Source organism: Calypte anna, chromosome 13, assembly GCF_003957555.1.
Source record: "Calypte anna isolate BGI_N300 chromosome 13, bCalAnn1_v1.p, whole genome shotgun sequence".
Lineage (NCBI taxonomy): Eukaryota > Metazoa > Chordata > Aves > Apodiformes > Trochilidae > Calypte > Calypte anna.
Window position 1 is genome coordinate 8602743 of NC_044259.1, and position 24736 is coordinate 8627478.

Consider the following 24736-nt stretch of genomic DNA (forward strand, 5'->3'; position numbering starts at 1 on the left):
AACTTTGTAGGGGATGCTTCGTTTGTTGAGGCTTGGAAAGGCAAAACTCTATTTGGAAGAGAGAAATAATAAAAATAAAAATAAAAATCACTCCTCCAACTTGCAAAAAACGTGAGGACTTGGCCAGAGATGATCTGCAGGCAGGAATTAAAGCAAACAAAACCCCAGCACAGCGAGTGGTCCCTGTCAGGAACCTCGCTGGTTGAGGTGCTGGAGCATGTCCAGAGAAGGGCAACTCCAGCACAAGTCCTGTGAGGAAGGGCTGAGGGAGCTGGTGGTGTTCAGGCTGGAGGAGGCTCAGGGGAGACCTCATCTCTCTCTAAAACTCCTTGAAAGGAGGTTGGAGCCAGGGGGGGGGTTGGGCTCTTTTCCCAAGTAGCTACCAGTAAAACGAGGGCATGGGCTTCAGCTCTGCCAGGGGACGTTTAGGTTGGATATTAGGAAGAAATTCTTTACCGAGAGGGTGATCAGGCATTGGAATGGGCTGCCCCGGGAGGTGGGGGATTCTCCATCCCTGGAGGTTTTTAACAAGAGGCTGAATGTGGCACTCAGTGCCATGGTCTGGCAACCACGGGGGGAGTGGATCCAGGGTTAGTCTTGATGATCCCAGAGGTCCTTTCCAACCCTGATGATTCCGTGGTTGCGTCTGCCGAGCCTCACCTGGCGCTGCGGAGCGCGGAGGTGCGGAGCTGCCCGCTGTTTCCCGTCAAGAGTGCGCGGAAGGGACGCGCTCCTCCAGCGGCAGCCCAGGGAAACGCGGATCCCAACCCTGCGGCTCTACACCCAGCCCCCTCTGCGCGGCCCATCTCGGGTGAGAGGGGGCTGAGAAGGGAAGGGGGGGGGCAGGAAACCCCTCGCAGTTGCGCTGCCTCCGCGCCCGCGGTCCCTCCGCTCCCCCGTCCGTCCGCGCCTGGCGAGCTGCGCGGCAGAGGAGGATTCCGCACCCCCAAGGTATCTTTGTTCTGCTTGCGGGGTTGTGTTGGGGCTGCGCTTTATTTAGCGAGAGGCGACCGCATGCGTGGGTTTCCCGGTTGCAGGCGGACGCTCCCGTGTGTTTCCAAGCGGCTGGAAGTTGACAAGAGGGGTGGTGGAGTTGGGAGGGGTGTAAAGAGGAGAGTGGTACCGAGGATCCCTTCAGTTGCAGGTTCGGGTCACTTTGGAGCTTGCTGTTCTTCGAGCTCTGATTTAAAGGTCATCGTTTGTGTTGTGCTTCCTGAAGGCACCCGCGTTCTGCCCGGTTTCTGTAATACCGGTGTTAACCAACAATGGAGACCGGGAATATGGCTGTGTTCTTAAAGTCAGAGTCCCTCCTCCTACACCGCCTTCCCCACCTCCATAATTCAGGTTTTTAATTCCTCACCTGCCGGGCCGAGGAGCAGTGTGAGTGCTGGGAGTGGATTTTTTCTGTGGCAAGAGAAAGGACACAAAATGGTTTGGGTTGTAAGGGACCTCTAATGGTCATCTAGTCCAACCCCCTCTTTGGGTGTATCCAGGACATTTTGGACAATTTAAGCCTTGAAATGAGACAGGTTGCTAAGTTATCAGGTGATTGGCTGGTTTTGTAGCACTGCATGACATAAGGAAATTGGGTCAATAAAAAAAAAAAAATTACAGCAATCTGGAATTGGTAGCATTTAGGTAGATATAAATGGAACAAGCCCAATCTGTGTAAGATGGATGTGGACTGTACCACATGTTGCCCGGAGGCAAAGATAAGAGTGTAAATTTAGGTTAAGATGAGATTTTTTTCTTGCTTATTCCTTGTCTTTGTCACCTTAATTTTCCATTATCAACTGCAAAAAACCCGAGACCCATTTATGCTATCTCAGAAAACATTGTACATTACCTAATAAACCATTTGTATCTATGTACTCGGATGCACATGTTTTAAAACGTAAAGCAGTAGTTGAGTCACTGCTGCTGATTTTACTATTTGCTGCAAATTCTCTTGCCTGCAAAAGTTCTAGAACAGGGATAAAATCATAGCATTGCTTTTGTTGGAAAAAAACTTTAAAGAACATGTGTCCAACTTGCATTTTGATAGAAATACAGGTCTTGATAATGCAGATGTCAAACAATTAGATGTTTTTACTTCACCACTACAGGATTTTGAAGTAGTAGCTGAGGAAGAGCAACACCTTGATTTATGCTATTTGTCTAAAACGGAGCCATTGAGCAATAAGCTGGAGAATATTAATGTAACCACCCTTTGAGGCCAGGAAATTCCTTCCCCTGCCACCACAGAGGGGTACAAATATCCCAGGGTTTTCTGATCCCGGTCCAGCTTTGAAATCTGTGTTAGCATTCCTGTTAACTTCACTGGAGTATGAGACCTGCAGGAGTTTTTTATCCGGTCTTGAAACACTTCTCATAGGCTCCTTGCCATGCTGTCCCATCTTCAGAGTCTGCAGGGACAATTTAAATGCCTTTCATACTCCTTAGACAAGATATTTCCTAGGAATGTATGTGTTGCAAATGATGAGGCAGTTACAGATTTTTCAGACATTGAAAATGTCACTAAAAATTTCACTTCTTAATCAGATCTGATCCTGAGAAGTGTTAAAGACAGCAAAATTGTGTTGAATTCCATGACAGCAGTCTGCAAATCTGATTAAAACCTTTGTAAGGTTTTTTTGCTCTCTTTTATATACTTTTGTCTTTGTTAAATTAATTACATCCTTTTTTTAGAAGAGTGTTTAATCTTCTGCCTTGCTTGGTATCACTGCCTACCAAAAGGTTTTTACTTTTTTTTTTTTTTTAAATTTTCTGAATTCTTGCTTTGATAATCCCTGACCATCCTGGATCATCTTCAAAGCAGCCTTTAATTTGGAGCTGTATTCCATGAATAGTGTCTGTTCCTTGTTTTAGAAGATGGGGAGCTTGCAGCCCTGCCCTCTCAAACTGCTGAAATTACCTTTTGCTCACTTTGTTCCCTTTTTTCCTTGATGTTGAATTGTTAGTCTTTTGAGGCTTTTCTTAGTTACGTTTTGCGTGCTCTCTACCATCATATTTATCAGGCTAGAAATGGCATGAAAGTACAGGAAAGAAAAGCCTGAAGTGCTTCTCTTAAACCTGGAGATAAAGAAGAAATGTGAGATACAATGAGAGAGGGGATGAGTTTTGGAAAAAGATAAGGAGGTGACAGATGAGGTGTAAGTGTAAACATACAGACGTACAGAAACATACTCTAGTAGTGGACAGTCTTTGTGTATGCCTATGAGTGACTTAAAATCTGCTCTTTGCATCAGTTACTTTAAGATATTATAAGAAAGAATTGTGATGTATTAATAATTTATGTATTCAGGATCTACCTATTTCAGTTCAGCAATAGAAAACATGAGAACTATCTGTACTTGTCTCAATGTATTGTTAGTAGGAGTACAGATTGGGTAGCTGTGCTGCTAGGTTTTTTGGTTTGCTGGTTTTGGTTTTTTTTTTTAAGCTATAATGTTGTTTGATTGGACTTTCAGGTTAGTGGAGCAGTCATGTGTCTCTAGGTATGCAAATAGCCTCTTTAGAGGTGTAGGGGGTGATAGTCATAGAATCATAGAATGGTTTGGGTTGAAAGGGACCTTAAAGGTCATCTAGTTCCAACCTCCTTGCATGGGCAGGGACACCTTCCACTAGGCCAGGTTGCTCAAGACCCCATCCAACCTGGCCTTGAACACCTTCCTGTGTAAAAGGCCCAACCCAGATTTCTTGTAGGTCCCCTTCAGGTACTGGAAGGTTGCTCTGAGGTCACCTTGGAGCTTCCTTTTTTCCAGGCTGAACAACTCCAATCCCTCAGCCTGGCTTCACAGGGGAGGTGCTCAGCCCTCTGAGCATTTTAGTGGCTCTGCCCTGGGCATGTTCCAGGAGCTCTGTGTCCTTCTTAGGCTGGGGACTAGAACTGGACACAGTTCTCCAGATGGGGTCTTAAAAGACCCCCACCCCAAAAGGTCTTAAAATCCCCTCCCTCAACCACTGTCTGTGCATCTTTTGATGCAGCCCAGGACACAGCTGGCTTTCTGAGCTGCAGCACACATTGATGGCTCATGTTGAGCTTTTGGTCTATATTGCTTCAGTTTTCCTTAGAAATCCCATTGACTAGAAACCCACCTAAGCAGTCAGATTGGTTAAGTGTGAGGAAAAGATAGTTTTTGTGTGTGGAATGTGGGGATAATCATGATAAATAAAATAAAATCAATTTATAACACATTAATAAATTTCTAGTAAATTACAGTATTGTTAGATACAAATCTTCTTGTAATTAGTGCACAATAAGGGACATGAGGATAACTTTCTGAAGGTGTCCTAAAGAATGTCTTGATTATTCATTTGTCATTTTAGCTTGTTAAAACAAATAGTATAGCATTTGGTGTTTAGGCAGAGAAAATGAAATCCTGATTCTTTTAATATACAGTTTTCTGTCCCTGTTCCCATTTGGATCAGGTGTGCATAGTACAGGTTTTGTTCATGTATATTATTGTAGAAACTAGTGTATTATCTCTGCTGGTTAATGTAAAAATGAAAAACAGGGAAATGTTACGCTACAGAGACTTAAGTGTGCTGGATGTTGACTTCCTGGTATTCCTATTTCCTTATTATTTGGGAGTAAAATAAGAGGATGCTTAAAAAAGGAACAAAGCCCTCATGTTACATTCCAGGCTGTCTTGTGATCATTCCTTCCATGGACAAAAATAAGTTGCTTTGAACCTATTATTGTACTTGAGGAGCTTTGGTTGTAAATCTTGCAGTGTGTGTGTTAATATAAATCCAGCTCTTGCAAGTCTCATGCAAGAATTGCATTTCAGGTTATTCATTAAGGCATGGCCAGAATTCAGCCTCTTCCTTTACAGTAATTGTTAGGCTGGTGGTGTAGGCAGACACCAGCATCTCATTTGAGGAAGAATTCTGTGTATAAAACGTCCAGGAACACAGCACGTGTGCAGCATGACCACCAATGGGAAGTTTGTAAAGTTTTTCCACCCTTTCCATAAGTTTTCATAAGTTGTTCAATAAATTTGTAATAGGTTCAATAAATTGTTCTTGTCACAAAATAAATTCACTCCAGTGATGTTTAGCATATGGCATCCCATTGTTTCCTTTCTTCATATCAGAAAGTCCATCTTTAGTATTTATTTTGGAATTTACTGAAGTGAGCACATTTGAAGTAGTTCTTTGGCTGAGAACCTGATTTGCTCTGTGCTGGCAAAGCTTTGTGATGCTTTTCCTTCTTCCAGTTGCAAACTCTGCCTTTCATTTTTTATTTTTAGAGTAAATATAGTAACAGTTCTAAGTGTTCAGAAGATAAATGCTGCTGATTATTCTGTATTAAAATCTGGAAGATAGATTGAGGGAAAAGATGGGATGTTTTTATAACTACTTGTCTATTCTCTAGAATTCATATATTAACGTAGCATAAAGCAGCTCAGTGCCACCAACAGTGGGGAGGCTGTTTTTCTGAAATACATGTATAATTCTAACATCCAATCTTCAGAAGAGGGTTGCACTCCATGGTTTGCTTTTTCTGCTTTTGGGTTTCTTATCTGACCCTGTGGGGGTTACTGGAGGAGAGGGAAGAGTAATATTCCAATGCAAATAATATTAAAAGGTTCCACTTAAATTGATTTGAAGTAACACAGTGCAGAATCGTTGGAATTATGGAAAAAATATTCAGCTGAGTTTCTGCAGGGCATGGGAATGAGAGGCTTGAGATGACCTGGCAGAACTTCTTGGGAAATGTACTTTTACCTATGGTAGAAATGGGGTCTGTGCATTGCATATGAAAAGTGTTCTGAAGCATAAAATCTAACTCTGGAGTTATAATCGACCCTGCCTGCCCTCAGGAAGCAGTAGGGGGGAAAAAGGAAATAAAATACTATAGTTCATGTTTTGATGGCCTTATGCACAGCTTTGTGAGTCTTGCTACAATTAGAAATACAGCTTAGTGTAGAATAAATTAGAAATAAGGCCTTGTTGTTTCAATGGCAAAACCAGATTTAACTTAAATGTTTTTCTATCATTTAAGAACAAAACCCATGAAAGCATAAATATTTTCTATAATAGACTCAAGGATCTCTTTCTCACAGAAATAATCCTGTGAAGCTTTGATACTTCCATTTCTCTAAAAGTCCTAAGTGCAGCACCAAGTTATTACCCTATCTCCTGTTTAGGGGAAAAAAATGACAAGCAGAGGAAACAGTTTTGGTGAAATTTTGAAACTCTGTGTTTGCCTATTGATCAGATTTGGTTTCCAGCATAAGCAACTGGCCAGCAATGACCAACTGCAGTTAAATTTTTTTGGATTACATGGAGGGGTTTTAAGGTGGTCTTAGAGAAAACCTTGGTTTTCCTCTTGTTAAAAAAATCTGAACTCTTACACTTTTCTCCATTTATATAGTATTTAACAAATAGCTGATAGTGGTACAGAGGCTTTGTTTTCCCTCCTATACTGTACTGCTTTCCCCTGGAAGAGTTGCAGTGTTCTGTAGTGGCTCCCTTGTTTATACCACAAGTTCATGTGTGTCACTTTTTGTTCCTAAAAACCAGCAATTAAAATCATTACTTCTCTCATGAAAGTTTATGAAATTGGGATCACTTTAGCAAAATGTTGTCCAGCTTGAATGTTTTTCCTAGAGCCTGTATGATTGGTGTAGCAGATGAAAGAGAAGGTGTAAATTGACATCAGGTACCTAACATTCCTGGAGCTGGTTACTGGGAAGCTGTGATTGGGTCTTAACTTATTCTTACAGTGGGGTTATCTGAAAAGTCAACATGAATATTTGTCCCTTTTAAGTTTCAGAAGTATTTCTCTTGTAACTTGAAGCTCACTAATGAAAGTATTCTGGTTTGATTTTTGAGAGGAAAGAAATGAGAGTGTATCAGTGACTAAAGTAAAAGATTACAATGTGTAATTACCTGGGCCTCTGTGCCAAGGTAAAGATCAGAATCCCTGCCTCATGGAGCTCTTGGACTAAAGAACTGGATTACATACAAAACTGGACAGGTATTACATCAGCCTGGACATTGCATGCTTTAAAACAACTGTAGCAAGGTAGTGAGAATGAGGGTAAAACCCTAATTTAACTTCCAGCATTTAGCTGCTCCATCCATTCCTGGGCTGTCATACTTGTATTAATATTAACTATGGATGCTTGTATAATTCTCCATAGAGAAACTGGCCTTAGAAAATTGGGATGACATTCACAGGAGATTGGATCCTCTCGTTTTCTGGTCTCTTTGCTTTTTGAACAGTCTGCTCCTGAGCTGAGCTTTTTCTGTCATTCTTCCACCATTAATGGCACAACCTCCTGGAACTGCTGCCATCCTGCAGACACAGAGGCAGCAAGAGCTACAGAAGAACTCCAGGTGCTCAGCCTGGCCACACTTTTTTTCAGGACAAGCTTATAGTAAGTTAGGGGTTTTAGAGATTTTAGGACTTCTGCAAACATTTTGTATGCTTCCTCAGCAGAATATCTTTGTCATTGGGGAGCTATGTACTCTTATAGAGAATTGCATGGTTCATTATACACAACATATTGACATTCTGTTTAGTGCTTCCTCAAGACACTTAACTGGAGGTTTGATAGACATAAAAGATGTGATTTGGAAAAAAAAGAGAGGGAGATGGCCAAATCGGGTGTATCAGAAGAAGAGAAGGCATAAACAAAAGTGTGTTGCTTATTCAATAAGTTCCTAAAAATGAAAGACAATGAAAGCAACAGAAATTCTCAAAAAATCACTGACTTTCTGGGTGCCTTTATTTCTTACACAAAAGGCAGTGTTGCAGGGATGGCTGAGGTGACAAAATAATTGAAGCAGCTGCTAATAGCATTTTAAATTTCAGACTGTTTTTATCAGAAAAATGTTTCTCCACAGATTATAAAGGAGTCAGACAGGTTGCATAAACACTTTGTAACTTTTAGGTTTTCTGACATAATTCTTGCTTAAATATCTTGAGAGATTAGTAAATTTGTCCCAGACTCCTTATGCAATTTATGTTGAAGAAATGGGGAAAGGGAAAATATCCCCCTCAGCAGGGGATAGGCAAATATCCTGATCTTAAGAATTAAATCTTTTTCTCTGGTTGCTAACAGTTACCTTAAGGCTTCATTTACTTTGCTAGGGTACTCCCATAGCAAAGATTTCTCTAACTGTGAAATTATGAAAGCCAGAGACATGATTGGTAAATTATGGTTAACAATCTTCCTGGCCTGCCAAAAGAACATTCTTTAGTTCCAGTGTTGTGTATTGCATTGGGTGAAATTGATGGCATGTGATGAGCTCTGAATTCAATGAGCAGAAAAAGTTTGTATGTGAGCAGCACTGGGGTGGTTTAGAAACTGTGGCTCCTGAGAAATGTTTTGAAATGTCAAATGTTGGTATTTTGTGGGTTACATGAAAGGAAGTGCAGAAAACAAGCAAATCAAGAAGCAAAAATCTTAATATTTTGTTTTCAGTACCTCTTCAGTAATATTTCATACAGGAAATAATTCCTAGCTGGTGCCTGAGCTTTTTTGTTTGTTTGTTTTTGTACTGGTAAAGGAGAAAAATCCTATTTCCTGGAGTGACACAGGTGGCAAAGCAGTGAGGAGTCTGCTGACCTGATGGGAATTGTGGTCACAGATCCCAAGTGGGAATCCTATCTCTGCTGCATACATTGTTTCCAAGAATGGGTGTACAGAGTGGAGGAGTTTCTGTGGCTTTGTTAGTAATTTAGAAACCACAAGCAAGATTTTTATGGCTTTACAGGCAGAGATGTTTTTGAAAGTGCTTGATGTTTTCTAAAACATGCGAATGCTTCTGAGCTTTGTCAGAAATGCAGTAAGATAGCCAGTTGCTTTCCATTTTTCTATTTTGAGGACTGCAAGAGCAGTTTGGATTTCTGAATTCAAAATTACAATGGAAAAAATTACACTCTTAAAAACCCTGAGCCTTTAAGATTCTCCCATAAAACCAGTGCCTGTACAAATGTTGGAAAGTCTGCATCAGTCTGAAGACCAGGGCTTCATTCTTTCGTATTCCTTGTGTTCATTGTGAGTATCTTTTATCAGCAAAAGATCAGAGAAGTAAAATAATGTTAAATAATCCTGAAGTAAATTGGATTGATATGATTTTTGTTTCGAAAGAGGAAACAATCCTGTTGTGGTTTACAAATATTTAAACGCTTAAACTGTCAGCCTCAATTTTGAATGAGGAAGCAAAATAAAATGCATGATGTGCTCTGAGTTTCTCATACTACGTGCCAGGAGAAACCAAGTTTTGAAAGCAGTTGGCCTGGTTTCAGACACAGATTTTAATGAGATTAAAAGAGAGAATGTGAAAGTTTGATTAGAAAGTTTGTCTGTATTCTGACAACGGGTCCAGGAAGCCAGGGCAGAAAAATATTGTATTTTTCAGTGACAGAATTGATTTGTTTTGGTAAATGAAAAGTAGGAAGCTGTGAGTAGCTCTCTGGTAATTGTAGCAAAGTGTACTGAGTTAGTAGGAGAGAATGTGTACTGTCAGACACAGACTGCAGGAGGTCTGAAAGGCAGTTTTAGTGGCCAAAATGTTTTCTCCTTGACTTCAAGTTTTTCAGCTGGTTATTTGCCAGTAAGAAATTACCCAAGGATTTTGTGGATTATGCAAAGCTTTAATAGCAACCTAATTTCAAAGCAGAAATTAACACTGTAGTCTTCCAGGTTCCTCCAGTTCAGATGAAGATCAGTGTTACACAAGACAGATGAGTGTGCATTGCAGGCTGTGTCAGGAGACCTGGTGCATGAGAAAAGTCCATTTACTGATGGGCATCCACCCAGCAGAGGGATAGGGAATAGATTCAAAAACACATGTGCGAGTTAAGATCTAAAATTGTTTTTTTAAAAGTCTCTCTGAGTATGTATACATACTTTGTCAGCCTCGTATCAACATGTTTTATCAATAAGTAACAGAGATGGTGCAAGGAAGGTTTGGTATTGTGGGTGGTGGGGGAGGTCAGCTTGTGAACACCATCATTTAAATGACCTGGAGTTTAAAAAGTCTTGAGAATCACCGAGTTAGTGTAAAGGCAATAAGAGAAGCTTTTTTGGTCCTTATAACAATGTTTGAAAGGCTGTTTTCTTTCTCATTTAACATGCAGCAAGGACATATGGGAGAAGGCGAGGTAACAATATTCCTATTTAATTTTCTGATGTTGACAATGTCTCATGGGAGAAATAACATTAAGCTGTTACTAGAGGGCAATCTCCAAATTTTACGATTATAAAACATCAGTTTCACATAAGTTTACATAGTCTGCATGCCATAAATAAACATTTTAACTGAATTGAGGTAGTATTTCAGAGTAGTACTATTGAAGCTGAAATGATCACAGTCCTTACAGTGGACATAATCTGTATGATTTGTGACACTGGAGGGCTATGTTGCTGTGTTTGTGTGTATGTTGTGAATGCCAATGCTGGAGAAGTTTTATTATGGTTCTTTTGGGTGCTGGTAGTTTTCTTGAGGCAGCATAGGCTATAGTGAATATATATCCTGTCCCATTAGGTTAAAGAACCAGGTCCTGCAAGCATGAATGTTGAATTATTTAACATCAGTGGTAATGCTGATGAACCTTAAAAGGTTGTTTATTTATGGAGAATTGCTTCCTTCCAACAATACCTGCAGGACTGGGGTCTTAAGAGATGAGACAAGATGTGCATATCTGTTCATTAGGAGAAAACAAAATAACATTTAAGTCTGTTTTACAATATTTTTATCATAGTAGGAACCAGGCTTACCTAGCTACAGAAATAGGCCTGACTGGAGTTGATTTTTCTTTTAATTAAAGAATTTTAATTAACAAAGATTTGCAAAAACAAAGAACTGAACCTTCATATCCATTCTGTGGGCTGTGGATTTTATTGTTGGTTTTTGGTTGTGGGGTTTTGTTTTGTTTTTTCTTCCAACTTGTCAGCTCTTTGATTTTTGCATGGAAAATGTCTGGATTTTGGAACTGGTCAAATTTTCTGTTTACAAGATGATTTATTTTCAAAAATGAATTTATTTCAAAGGAAGAAACAAGAGCAGGATAAATAAACATTACCAATACATTAACTGGGGTAGCTTCTAATGAATTCTGAAAAAGCATTCATAGTATATCACATCGTAGACAAAAGGAAATGTACTGTAAAAATTCTAGCACACCTTATTTATTTGCTTACTTTACCTATATATATTTATTTATTTATAAAATGTTCCTTAAATTAGAAGTCTAGTTAGTTTGTTGTCTAGGGATTGAAGACTGTAACTGAAGGGTGAATTCATGGAAGAGATCAGCTTGTGTGCTCTATTTATATGATATACAGTTGCATTTATAAATGCAAGAATCTTTTTTTAAAAGTAATCCATATTATTAAGGAAGTCTGTGATAAAGTGTTATCATAGAAGAATATTGGGCTGTGAGGGGAAGCACGTTTACACCATTTTTGTTTAGAGTGAGTCCATTAACAAAACTCTGTTGTAACATTTAAGTAAAGTTGCTTCTAGGAGTGGCACAGTAGTGCCTGGTTTTCTGTCTTCATTTGCAATAAATTACAGTGGGTCTTCCTGTTTTTCTCAGTTTTTTTTTTTTTTTTTTTTTTTTTGTTATTTACAAATGGTTTATGATATGTTTTGATATCAGGTAATTTAACACGAGTCATGTAATATATTTAACCAGTAGAATTCTTGTTTTCCTGTTTTCATGGTGAAATTTTATCTGCTCACTGTAAGAAGCTGCTCACTGGAAAATGATAAATGTGGCTTAAGTGTCAGTGATGTCTGCTATTGGGAAAGTCCCAGAAAAAAAAAAAGTAAAAAAAAAAAAGTAATAATAATAAAAAAAAGTCTTATATTCTCTTCTGGTTTGACACCATTTTTAAAGAAATCTAGTTGGAAACATAAAGTACAAGGAAAAATGGCCATCCTGAGCATCCATTAGAAATACTGTTTTGTTTCAAATTGTCATAGCTGTAGTGCAGTTACATTGAAAGTAGCAGCTTTTTCTCTGAAATAGTGAATTACTGAATGACTATGAGGGTCATGCGAAATTGAGGACATAACTGCTCATTCAGAGGGCAGATTGCAAACATTTTTACTGCTAATGCAGCAACTCGTGCATTTTTAAAAAAATTGTGTGCTTTGTTCTGTTAGTGTGGGGTTTTTTCCTTTTTTTTTGTTTTAACTCCTTCTTCAGGTCAGTCCTCTCTCTTTCCAATGGAAGACGGGTTCTTGGATGATGGGCGTGGGGATCAGACTCTTCACAGTGGGTTAGGATCACCTCACTGCTTCTCCCATCAGAATGGAGAAAGAGTGGAACGGTATTCCCGGAAAGTCTTTGTCGGCGGATTGCCCCCAGATATTGATGAAGGTAGGCCCAGAAAATTCTGTCCAGAAAAGCTCCTTCTGGCTTAATGACAAAACTGGGGTGTGAAGCCCTTTGTCTGCTAGCTAATGATTTTCCAAACTCTATGATGTTTAATTGGTCTTTGCCTATTACCACTTTCAGTCCACAGCAAACACGATATAAATCAAACCAGTTGAGGCTCTAGCATTCTGCTGCCATTGAAGAACAAAATCCTGTTACCATACAATTAACTGACTATTCTAAGTGTAGCAATTAGAAAAAAAAAAGGGGGGAGGGGGAATAGATGCAAAAACAAAGAAATAAATATTACCTGTTGAAACTCATAAATGCATGGTCAATGAAGGCACCAGAAGCCAGTAGTAAAAAAAAGTATTGCTAGTAGTTCTTTAAAGTTTGCATAGAATACTAAGGCATAGCTCTGTATTTGGATGGTTTATGCATAGTTCTCAGAGGTTATTTCCAGCAATGATTATGTCCTGTGGAAGCTTCTAACGTGCATGGTGAGGAGTGAAGCTGTGCAGAGGCTTTAAAAAAAGTATACATCATGCATAAGTGTTGTGAAGCTTTATTTCACTAGAGTTCTGTATTCTGTGTTTATGAGCGTGCTGGGATAGTGGTTAAAGCATCTGCAGCAACTGTTCATCTGAAAAGTTGCCCTTTTTCATTTTGAATTACAGAATTGTTAAAAACCCACTTTTTGTGTCAAGGAGAGTGATTGTAGTGCATTGCAATGCGTTTTGCTGTGATGTGACAACCTAACTTTCATGTCAAACATAAAAGCTACTTTATTATTAAAAGGTCAAACATAACATGGTGTTTGTAAGATCATTTTTCCTCTTGTAGTCATTCTTTGGTGTTGTTCAGGAAAAGCAGAATTGCAGCTGGAAGACTTCTGTGGAACCAGCACATGCAAATTTATACCAGTAATTTGAGGTCAAAGGAAGAATTGAAATGGATTCAAGAATTGCTTCTTGATATAGTAATATGTTCTTGCCATCTCTCCTATAAAATTACAGAACTATGTCCTGCAAGTTTACTCTGTGTTAGTTTGAGGTCAAGCTCAGATGTTTGCACATGTGGCACTGGCATGTGATATGAACAGGCATGGCTGGGTCTTATGAGAGTTGCTTCTTTTTTTTTCCAGTCTTTCTGCATCTATTGGCCAGGCTGATTGCTTGCTAGCAAGTCAGCATATTGTCTCTAAACTCTGTGGAAGGGTAGTTGAAGCTGGGGTTGTTAAAGCTGTGTAGATGCAGTGACTCCATTTCTGCGAGTTTGTGGGCTGAGTTTTTATTTATACTCATTATTGGAAGGAAAAGCTTAAGCTTTGACCTGTCTTGTTTTTTAATGTGTGTTCTGACTTGTCATAAAGATTCCCCATCAGCTAGTAAGCATTGCTGTGAGCTGCTAAACCTTTAGAGTCACAAGATATTTATTTATAGGATGAAGCTACCTGAGCGAAATTGGTGTTCTTTAAATGTCTTTATTTAAATTTAAATTTGTGCCTTTTCCCTCCTCTCTTTACAGATGAGATCACTGCTAGTTTTCGTCGCTTTGGACCTTTGATTGTAGACTGGCCACACAAGGCAGAGAGCAAATCTTATTTTCCTCCTAAAGGTAAATATCAATAACAAACATATGAACATCTAAAAAGATTTTTCTTTATCAGACTTCATTTTAAATGAGATTTTTCTGATAATGACCCAGTGTTTAGGGTGGAAAAGAGGTTAAATCCTTGGGATTCTTACAGACTTCTGAAATTTAGAATCTGACTTTGAAATCACTCTTCACTAGTTTTTTCCTTAACTTCCTGGTTTTACTTTACTCCATATTCCTTTCTCTCCCCCTGTTCTTTGTTTTTGTAATCATAGTCAAGACTAGTACAGAACCTATGAAGGATTTGTATCTTGTATTAACAACCATCCTGGCAGGTTTGCCTCTGCATCTGTGACTTTGGTTCAGTTCATACTGCTGATTTTTCCTTTTCAAAGGAAATGGGGAGACACATGATAATTCTGAAGCTCCCTGCTTTCCTTCATGTTTCTGCAGAGGATTTGCAGGATGCTGGGTTAGAAATGTGTGAAAGCATCCTAAAGTTTGTCACTTATGTATGGTAGCATGATGGTGTGGTGCCAAACATAATTCTGGGTTAAAGTATTATCACATAGGCTAAGAGACAAAAGAAATTGTGTGTTTATGTTCTCTTTTTTTTGTAGGATATGCATTTTTACTGTTCCAAGATGAAAGCTCTGTACAGGCACTGATTGATGCATGTATTGAAGAAGATGGAAAGCTCTATCTTTGCGTTTCCAGCCCCACTATCAAAGACAAACCAGTAGGTAGAAGTGTCAGGGGCTTGCACAGTTCCTATATGATAACCAGAAATTGCCTTCTTCAGATTCCTTTTTCCTGTCTTAAGAGTGTTAATGTTTAAATCTCTTTAAGGTGTCAAATTAGGTTCCCAAAGAGAAGACCAACACTTTTTTAAAACTGGACATTAAAAAGTTTTTTAGTCTAGTTACAATTAGTATTTTTGTTAGAAGAAGGTTTGCTAAATTACACCACTGGTGATGTAATAAATATATTTCCAGACAGTTATTTTATGCTTATTATTGAATAAAATGTAGAATTCATATGATCTTGAGTGTTGCATGTAACATGTTTTGACAGAGGAAAAAAGAAGACAAAAACCATCATGTGGCACTGAACTGTAAATTATTAACACAAATGGTTTGGGGGCTGATTCGAGTCTGTTAATAGATGGAGAGGCTTCTGCCATATCCCTGTACTTCAAATTTGACCAACTATAGGCAAACAAAAAGCAGCTGGTTTGGCATAGTAAATAACCATGTAACTTTGTGCCCTGGAGCCTGTTGCATTGAGATAACACTTGGCTAGAACAGCATGAATGGCATAGATATGTGTGCACCAGTGTGGTTTGTACAGCACAGCTCAGTCCTGATTAAGTAAATGTGTAAGTAGAGGATGAGTTTTTTTCCCCAGAAATTTGGGTAACAAGGAAATGTTGAAATTGAGTATGATCAAATGGTCTGTCTTAGCAGAGCTTATTTACTTTTTCAGTTTGAGAAATGATTGCTGAACAAATAGCAAATGAGTTGAGAGCATACAGCCGTTTTAAGAGCTTCTCTTCTTTGTAGGGTGTTGTTTTAATTTATATTACTGAGATACTTTGAGTTGTGAATGGTTAAAAAAAAAAGGCTTTTTGTCCATAGGTTCAGATCCGGCCTTGGAACCTTAGTGATAGTGATTTTGTTATGGATGGTTCACAGCCTCTTGACCCACGAAAAACCATTTTTGTTGGTGGTGTTCCTCGGCCTTTACGAGCAGGTACACTGCGTGTTCCTCAGCACTGGGCATGTTGAATATGCAGTCTGGTTTGGGGAGCAACGGGGGAAAGGAATTATTTCAGCAAGGGAAGTATTAAGTGTTCTTGATACTTACAGTGGGGGACATGAATACAAGTGGACTGTTTCATTTGATGCAGCTTACCAAGGCTACACCACTGTTTCATTTTCCTTTCTGATTTAGTGGAACTTGCAATGATAATGGATCGGCTGTATGGAGGGGTGTGCTATGCTGGAATTGACACAGACCCTGAGCTGAAGTACCCAAAAGGAGCTGGGCGGGTTGCATTTTCTAATCAACAGAGTTACATAGCTGCTATCAGTGCTCGCTTTGTTCAGCTGCAGCATGGAGAGATAGATAAACGGGTAAGGTCTTCAAACATATTCTGGGTTTTGTTTTTTTTTTTTTTTTCCGTGCTTTCTCTAGAAATGCTTTTCCGTGTAAATGTGTGTCTTAGTGAAGGCTGTAAATGTTATATCAGATTAATTGCATATTTAGGGCTAGATTGTGCCACTTAGATACGACACAGAATGAAAATGAAGGAGTGGTACAGAGCTGTTGCTTCTGGAACGTGGGAGGCAACTGTGAAGCAGACTTTTCTCAAATTGCTTAGCATAATGGGAAGCATGTCAGCTGCCTTGCCCTTTTATAAGGATATTGCACTTGTCATGTACTCCCACTGCGAGTATTTGCACTTACAGTGTTTGTATAATGTCAGAGAGTTAAGGTATCTGTCAAGGATGGAGCAGTTCTTAGCCTTGTCCTTCATCTTTTGAGAGTGTGGGAAGAACCTGTCCCGAGTGTTACACACTGTGTGCCAGGTGTTCTTTAAGAGCATCGTAGTTTATGCATTGTAAACTCCTTAGTGTGCATTACAGCTTCACTTCCCCTATGTAAAGGCTGTGTTCAGTTATTTTATTCCTTTATTATGAAAAATTAAATGAATATGCTAAATGGCTCTGCACTTTGCTTGCCTCTGCCCTCTCATCTCTATAAAGGGGGACTTTGCCAGTTACAGTGATCTTTAGGCCTCCATTTTGAGAAGCTTGGATCCTTATATCTACTATTCCATCTAATTCATGCTTGTCTCTGGATTTTTCTCACATGAAATGTAATTACATGTCATTATTGATCTTAATTCTGTAATTACGAAAGAGGAAAACCTGCAAATTTAGCTGATAAGCTGCTTATCATTTAATTTCTGCTTTGGCTATAACGCTTGGGTAGAAAAACTGTAACAACAATTTGACTGTGGGCCTGCAAATTGGAATGTCTTTGTTCTAATCTTGGCTCTGAAATAAGCTCTGTATAGCTTTGAACAAATAATTTGGGCTGCCCTTGTGCAACTTCTGCTTGCATAAGCAGACACTTGGGTGAATAGGTCCATTGAAGCTGGTGGGACTACAAATTTAAGTAAGTACTTGTGAACTCTAGCAAAGATTTTGCAATGTTTCCCTTCTCTCCTCCCACTCCTCTTTATTTCCCCATTTTGCATGTAGTTTAGATGAAATATGGGGACATAAATGCTCAAAGTATTCATTGTAAGAGGGGCTGGGTGCATGAGAGATAGACAAGTGCTACAGTGGCAATAGTATTTTTATTAATAAGCTACTATTAATATTTTTTCCTAATATTTTTTTTTAAAAAAAATAAGCATAAAAATTGTAACAGGAAAGGAATTCCTGTACAATTAGGAATGTGCTGCTAATTGGTGTGCCCTTCAAAGAGATAATGCAATTTAAATGCCCAGTGGCTTGCAGCACCCACCACTGCAGAGATTCTGATGAGTGCTGCCACCCTAAGCCCACCTGATGAAGCTGCTGTAGTTCTAAGCTATTTCTCTATCATTGGGAAACCTCACTATACCTAACACCAGTAACAATTGAAGGCCATGTTTGCCACCTGCACTTCAGCACAAACTGAATAAAAGGTCTGAGGACCCTGACTGATGTCTGTGGGCTGCAAACTTGCACAAAAACCAGTGCTGCAGTTAACAGGCTAAATCTAGCAGAGGTCTCATTACCTGTGCTGTAGTTTGGCCTCTGTGTCTGGGTAGACATAATAGAGCAGGGGAATTGCCATGTTAAGGAGGCCTGCACAGCTTATTTGTAGGTTCTCACCTTGGCACTTGTGGAAGACTCAACACTCATCAATTAATAACGAACCTCAAACTACATAGCAGAGCAGGTGATAAAGGTAGAACAAGATATTAGGCATTTTTTTTTGCCTCTGCTCTTCAACAAGTTCATTCTTCTGAGTTGTCGTGGAGGGATGTTTTGGAAACTTAAGTCTAGCAATGGAAGATGAGAAAAACTGAGATTAAAAGAAAAAAAAAGCTGCTGTGCTGTCTCCCAATAGTTTATGTGTACTGTTAGCACAAATGACATGAAACTATTGCATGTGCCCTCTCTGGACTGTGATAAAACAGGGTAAGTTTAGAAATTCAGGGACCTAATTGAATGAGCTGCCATGCCTCTGAGTATACAGGTAGAACGGAGGAATACAGGACAGACCATCCCTAAGCCAGATGTAGAAAGAACAGGTTATCAGTAGAGGCAACAGTCACTGTCTGGGTTTTTGGAAATGTTTTTGAAGACACCCAAGTAAGTGAGCTTTAAAGAAAGCTCACAAACTCTAGAACAGGAACTTTTACCTGTTCTTCTTAAGTGTGAAGTTTTGAGTTGAGTTTCTGATGTGTCACATGGACTTGTGACAGTTCTGCTGAGGAAAAGAATGGAAGTGATTACTGGTTTTGAGGTGAATTTGAGGATGGGAGTGCTGCAGTTGTGATTTAAACATGTGGACATGTCTAAGTCGACTGTACTGGAGCCAACTTGGATATTGCAAGCAGCAAGCTTTGCTTTGCTTTGCTGTCACAGAGAAGGAGCTCCAGAGTTCTGTGAGCAGGGTATTGTAGCCCATGATAGAGCAGCCTTGGCTCGGGTATGCAAATGCCTAGACTGAAAACTAGTATTCTGCAGATGTTGCAGTGTAGCTGTATCCTTGGATCACCCACTGGTAAGTTCCTGTGAGTCATTGTCAGTCAAGAACTTGAAACTTCTTTCTGTCTGCTGCACTGAATGACTGTTCATCATTTAGCTCTTAATGGCAACAGCGTAGGTTGCCATCAGCCCTATTTTAAGCTTCTCATTTGATCCCAAAAAGATGAGGTGGGTTTCCCTTTTTCAAGAGGACTAATACATAGAAAAAGAGAGCAGAAATGTGCAGTTTACTGAAGATAATAAATGAAAATTTTTAAATATGGAAATTCAGACTTAGAAATTTGCAGACCATGTGCATCTTAATCTGTGGTTAATGCTGTGAAAACTTTCCATTCCTGCCTGAAGAAATAGGAGTATAATTGTGCATCCCTGTACTTAAAAGCAACCCCCCAGAATTGAATTCTCCATGGTTTGCATGTGAATCTCTGTATCAGTTCTACAGCAGTGGGTGAATTGGTCCTTTCAGTGCATCAGTGATGTTTGATACTGATGGACAGCATCGGTTTCTGGGTTTTTTTATGGATCAAGGAGGAGAGTGTGAGCAGGATTTTTCTCAATTTAAATGCCTGTACTTTTGAATTTTTAATGGTTATGATCAAGTGTAATGAGGGGAAGAATCCTTGAGGGTAGTGTTCCCTGCTACAGAATTGTGATCCCAGTCCTGCTAGAACACAGACAGCAAATAGTATGGAATTTTTAATTCTCTCCATTGTTATGAAGACTTGTAAGCTTTCTTCTCATTTTCTGAACACAGGTGGAAGTTAAGCCATATGTCTTGGATGATCAGCTATGTGATGAATGTCAGGGGGCCCGTTGCGGTGGAAAGTTTGCTCCGTTTTTCTGTGCTAATGTTACCTGTCTGCAGTATTACTGTGAATATTGCTGGGCTGCTATCCATTCACGTGCTGGCAGGGAATTCCACAAGCCCCTGGTGAAGGAAGGAGGAGACCGCCCAAGGCATATTTCATTCCGCTGGAACTAAGTGATCACTGCAGTGCTCATATGCAGGCCTCCAATTAAGTGCACTCTTCTGTTATCCTGATTGTCCCTACCCAACCCTCCCCTTTCTCTTCTTCAAGATAGCATGTCCTTTTGTAGTAGTCTGTAATTTAACAATAGTATAACGAAAGAATGACCTATAATATGGGTATTTTGTAGAATCTTGTCATTGAAAACTGTATTGGGAACTCCTTTTCGTATCGATAACATGTTGCAAGTGAGTTACCTTCTCTTGTCTTTACTATGGAGAGAACACTTAATTTCATGCAACATTTTCTTAGAGAGAAAAATATTAAGAAAAGAGAATTGAAACAATAGAGTATTTTGGTTTTTTAATTAAATTATTGTTAATAAAGAACATAAGAATACTTTTATTAAAATAACTGTGTAACAATAACACTATCAGTCTGTTCTGACACTTTTCCCCCAGGGAAGCCTGTTTTTGCCTCTCTTTTTGTTTTGACTTTGGATTTTTCCAGCAACAGATGAAGTTAGCATTTACCTACCAACAGGAAAGAGCATGTTTAAAGCAACAAAAATGCATGAGCAAAGTTGAAGCAGCACTATAATAATGATCTTTTAAAAAAAAACCTGCTAAGGGTTTTGAGGTTGAAATTTTAGCTCAGTATGTATCTGACCATGCCTCTGACTACCACCCACATCCAAATTACTAATGAGATAGGCAGAGCTTACTATATTTTAGTGAAAATTATTACATTTTAAGAATTCCTGAATGTAAAAGTTGAGTAAAGTTACTACTGAGGGGGGAATGCACTTTTTTTTTTTTGGTTTTGTTTTGTTTTTTTGAAGAGAACTCAATTGTCTGGTTACAGCCCTAGAAATCCTACCAAAGCTAGAGGAATGACAACTAGGTAACTGGCGTTTCCTCTCCTGAAGGATAAATATATAGATTTTATTTTTGATGGCTATATATAACTCTATATCCTAATATACTAACATTCATCAGGGGCCAGCCTTTGTTCTCCATTTTGGCATGAAAAAGTAGAAAACCTAAAGATACCTCAAGGATATCACTGTTTTTTACTGAAGTTTTGATATTCCATTATTTCACACAAACTAAAATTGGCTGCTTATTCGTTTCCCATCTTGGATGTAAACTTAGTTTTAAATACCCTCTAACTTAGTTGTAACAGAAGGCATGAACTTAAGTAGTTTCCAAGCCTTGTTTGCACTGATTTCAGAATTTGTGCATGAAATGGTGCAAGCATGCATATGCCTTTCTTACTCTTCCTGTACAAAGAATCCCAACTACAGTTCCATCTCTTCAGAACTTAAAATGAGGAAATAAAGAAACATAGGTATTTGAAGTGCCAACATTGCTAAGTTAATGCCTACTTTATGTGAATAAGTTCTACCTTGAGAAGCATTAACACAGTACATGTTAACTGAGTGACAAGAGTGGGTGCAGGGGTTTAGTTTGAAGAGTTGAATGAAGGAGTAGTTCTGAAAATTATTTTTATTACTTTTGAACTAATGCCCTGGCCAGCTTCCCAAATGATTATTTAGCAGTGTGCAAACAAAACAAATGTAGTGGCAATCTTCTGAACTGCCTGAGTGGCATGGTACCATCCTAGATTCTCTCAAACCAAAGACTTGCCTCAGCACTGCTTGGAAAACATCTGCTTTGTTAAAAGCCTTTTTTGCACCCACCTCCCCCCCCCTCCTCCCCCAAATCCCTCCCCTAGCCCAGATTATCTTTATGAGAAGCAGTTTTTATTTTCAATACAGGCTTTAATGAACTATACCTTACCAAGTTCCAAAGGTCAAAATGGAGACATTTGCTGTCTACTAGTCAAGTATAGAAAGGGAGCTGCTTTTAATGAAATCCCTGAAAATATTGACAACAGTAATGCAAATGCAGAGTGCTCTTGTGTAGATTGTCAGGGACTTTTTTTTCTCTGAAGTACATAATTATAGTTGGAATGTTCTTTTAATTTTTTTAATGCTTGTAGGTGGCTTGGGGTGTGCTATTGTGCCGATCCTACCCAGTAAACAGATGAGATGGGTTTCCATTACAAAAAAATAACACTGTTTGAGAACTAGCTTTGAATAATAATTTTCCCTTTGTACATGACCTGCTGAATTTCGGTACAGTGTTTTTGTAGCTAACTTATTTTGTCATGCACATAATGTATATTTGTTATGCACTACTTTTGTATATCTTGTTTTTCCAACAGTGAGCATTTTTAGGCACACTTTTCACTGACGGGATATCTCTTTATGCAATACCTCAATTTTTCATATTGCAAAGAGTAGCTTTTTGTACTTTTATTACTGAGAGATCTTCATATACTTCATTTTTTAATATAAATAATTTTAATAAATTTTATTTTCTTATATTCTGCTTTTTATACATTTCAGTGCTCTGCATACATTTTGAATTATGGATGTTGTGCACTGGCAATGCTATTTTAGAATCTGCAGAGAAAAGAAAGCATGTTGCTTAAACATCTTAGCCCAGCACCAGGTATTTGGTGTACATATAATTTAAGAAATAGTATATGTAAAGTTGAGAATTAAAGAAGAAAAGCATGAAAATGACAAATGACACAGTCTTTAGACCCGTGAAATTTAAATGCATAAATATAGTGTAGAAATCTAAAAGTAAAGAAACATCAGAATTGTCTACAGCTTCTTACTAAGTTTTTAAAAATTATACACAAATGCAGACGTTTTTGGTGAATGTTTAGCCATTTTTAATATTAATAAAAATTGATGTTAGGTGTTTGATGCAGAAACGTGTCTGCTCTTTTAAATTATATTTAAAGAATAAAAGAGAGCCTGCTAGGTGGCAGGCATGTAATGTTAGTATGCATGACTAATGTAAGAAATTGTTATTCTACTAATATTCACTTGTGGTTGTGTGACAAGCGTGTTTACAGATTATTTGGTTACACTTCGATTTACAGGGCATAAACAATTATATACATTACTCTGTACTTAAATAGTGATTACAGGTCCTTCTGATTACATGGGATTTGTAGTTGGGGTTACCGTGTAGCTCCAAACATAATTAACATGTAATTGGGTTCCCAGTCTTAGGGTATCACTTCGATTTGCAAAGGGGTTGATAAGCATGTAGTTTTCTCACACTAGCATGGCACTGGCCATGTATTTACAATGTAGTTACAGAGTAATTACATGGTTATTTTTGCAATGTAAAATAAAGTGTTTCTGATTATTTTATATGTAAAGGAACCCCACTGCCCCGTGCTTTTTGGTATAGTATATACTTCTCCATACACAGACCTCTGCAGAATGCAAATATAAAACTTGCAGTGAATGAATTTAGTGTTTTATAAGGATGCTGTTGGAAAGACTTGATAATTCACCCCTCTTGTTTTTGAAGAGTAAAACCTTCTGTTTAAAGGTAATTTAAAACTTGAATGTGATGAATTGTGGCAAGTTAACTTCAAGTTATGTGCAATACCTATTTCAGACTTCTGGAAGATCTTTGCAGTGTAATTCTTTGTTTTTAATTGCAGACATTTAAAAATGTCATTTTCTACTGTTCTAGTAAATCCTCTTTCTTGCTGGTGTTTCTAAAGAAAAGAATCAGAAATCAATCTTTCTACTAATGTAAATTTGAGATTATTTTTAAAAAAATGGAATAAAAGGTTTTGGTCATTTGCTTTATTTTATTATCTTATTTTAAAGCTACTGTGATAGCATTGTAAGAATTGGGACAATATTGTATTCAACTGTTTTATTTTTTATATTTTTAAATTTTAAAGTATAATTAGTTTTTATAATTTTCATCAGATTTTTTGTTATATTTTTTGGAAGTGAAACTTTTAGCAAGTGGGTGTCTAGTTTTTACTAATCCCTAATATGTTTTTCCCCCAATGTATTGCTCATATTATCAGAAGGAAAAGTTATTTAAGTATGTCAGTTAATTGTACTACTTGGCTGAATTTCCATATAGTTTTTACTGTGTATGGGGAGGTTGTAGTATTTATTATAGCATTTTAAATAAGGGTAATTCATTTTTTATTAAAGTCATTTTCACGTTTAAGTTCATATTTTTGTATGTTCTACTCTAAGTTATATAACACAAGTTACTTTTTTTAAAGAGTTCATTTGTTGAAGTGCTAGTGAAAATTAATGTTATTAAATAGTTTGCAAATGACTATTTATACCAGTATGCATATAATTTTTAAATATTTGTAATGTGAGATGTTGAATGAATAAAACTTTTAACTCAATCTTTCTCCTTAACCTTTTTATTTTAAATGTCCTGTAGAAACATGTTTCTTTGTGGCTGAGGCTCACAGGACTCGGGGAAGTGATTCTGAGCAAGTTTATAGCACAGGTCTGGCTGTAAAATGTGTAAAGTGCTGTAGACTTAAGTTCTTCAGTCCTTTTCTGGTCAAAATGGGGAGTGTGGTTTTGTAGGGGGTGTGAGGAAGGGTATAACCAGGTGAGAGATGCCAGGAATGCTGAAAACTGAAGCAGATTGGTATAAATTCAGTGTGCAGTGCTGCAGAAATGGAAGGGGTGATGTCTGGAGGGCTGGAGAGCTGCTCTTTGTTAAAAAAGGCTGCAAGAAGAATCCTTTATTCACTGCTTGTGTCCAGATGTTGTCTTTAGGGAATGTTGAATGCTAACTCCTTAATTTTGTGAATTTGGTGCTTGTGGAGTATTCACTACAAATAGGCTGTGGCTGTGGAAAAGTATTTTAGCAGCTCCAGCACTGCTGTTCCTATTTTTTGCTCAGCCTTACGTGTATCAGCCTGGACAAAGAGTCGTATTGGGATCGCTTGTTTCTACCTTGTGCTCTCTGCAGCTAATTCATAGATGAAAAGATGAAAACCAGTGAACAGCTATGAAATCAAGCTAACTGGGCAGGCAAAATTCAGTGAGAAGAATACCCCTGGGGCACACATAATGCATCGTGTAAGTCAGATACAGCTGGGACAGAAAGATAACGAGGCTCAGACCAGAGGAGAGCCAAGCAAGGAAGGCATGGACAGACAAGGATTCTTTTTAAATTGTCCCA

At 38.3% G+C, this 24736-nt stretch overlaps 1 protein-coding gene across 2 annotated transcripts in view; it reads left to right on the top strand.

Moving 5' to 3' along the window:
- CPEB4 (cytoplasmic polyadenylation element binding protein 4) overlaps positions 1-23942 on the top strand; it is a 41576-nt gene extending 17634 nt beyond the window's left edge. The window contains exons 3-8 of one of the 2 annotated variants that reach the window (XM_030459452.1): positions 12179-12352; positions 13877-13966; positions 14566-14684; positions 15583-15697; positions 15899-16080; positions 19472-23373. In XM_030459452.1, the coding sequence (XP_030315312.1) occupies positions 12179-12352; positions 13877-13966; positions 14566-14684; positions 15583-15697; positions 15899-16080; positions 19472-19699 (908 nt within the window). In that variant the 3' untranslated portion in view covers positions 19700-23373. Of the gene's footprint in view, positions 1-12178; positions 12353-13876; positions 13967-14565; positions 14685-15582; positions 15698-15898; positions 16081-19471 lie in introns of both variants that reach the window. The other variant, XM_030459453.1, reaches the window with a different exon arrangement.
- Positions 23943-24736: the final 794 nt, after the last annotated feature.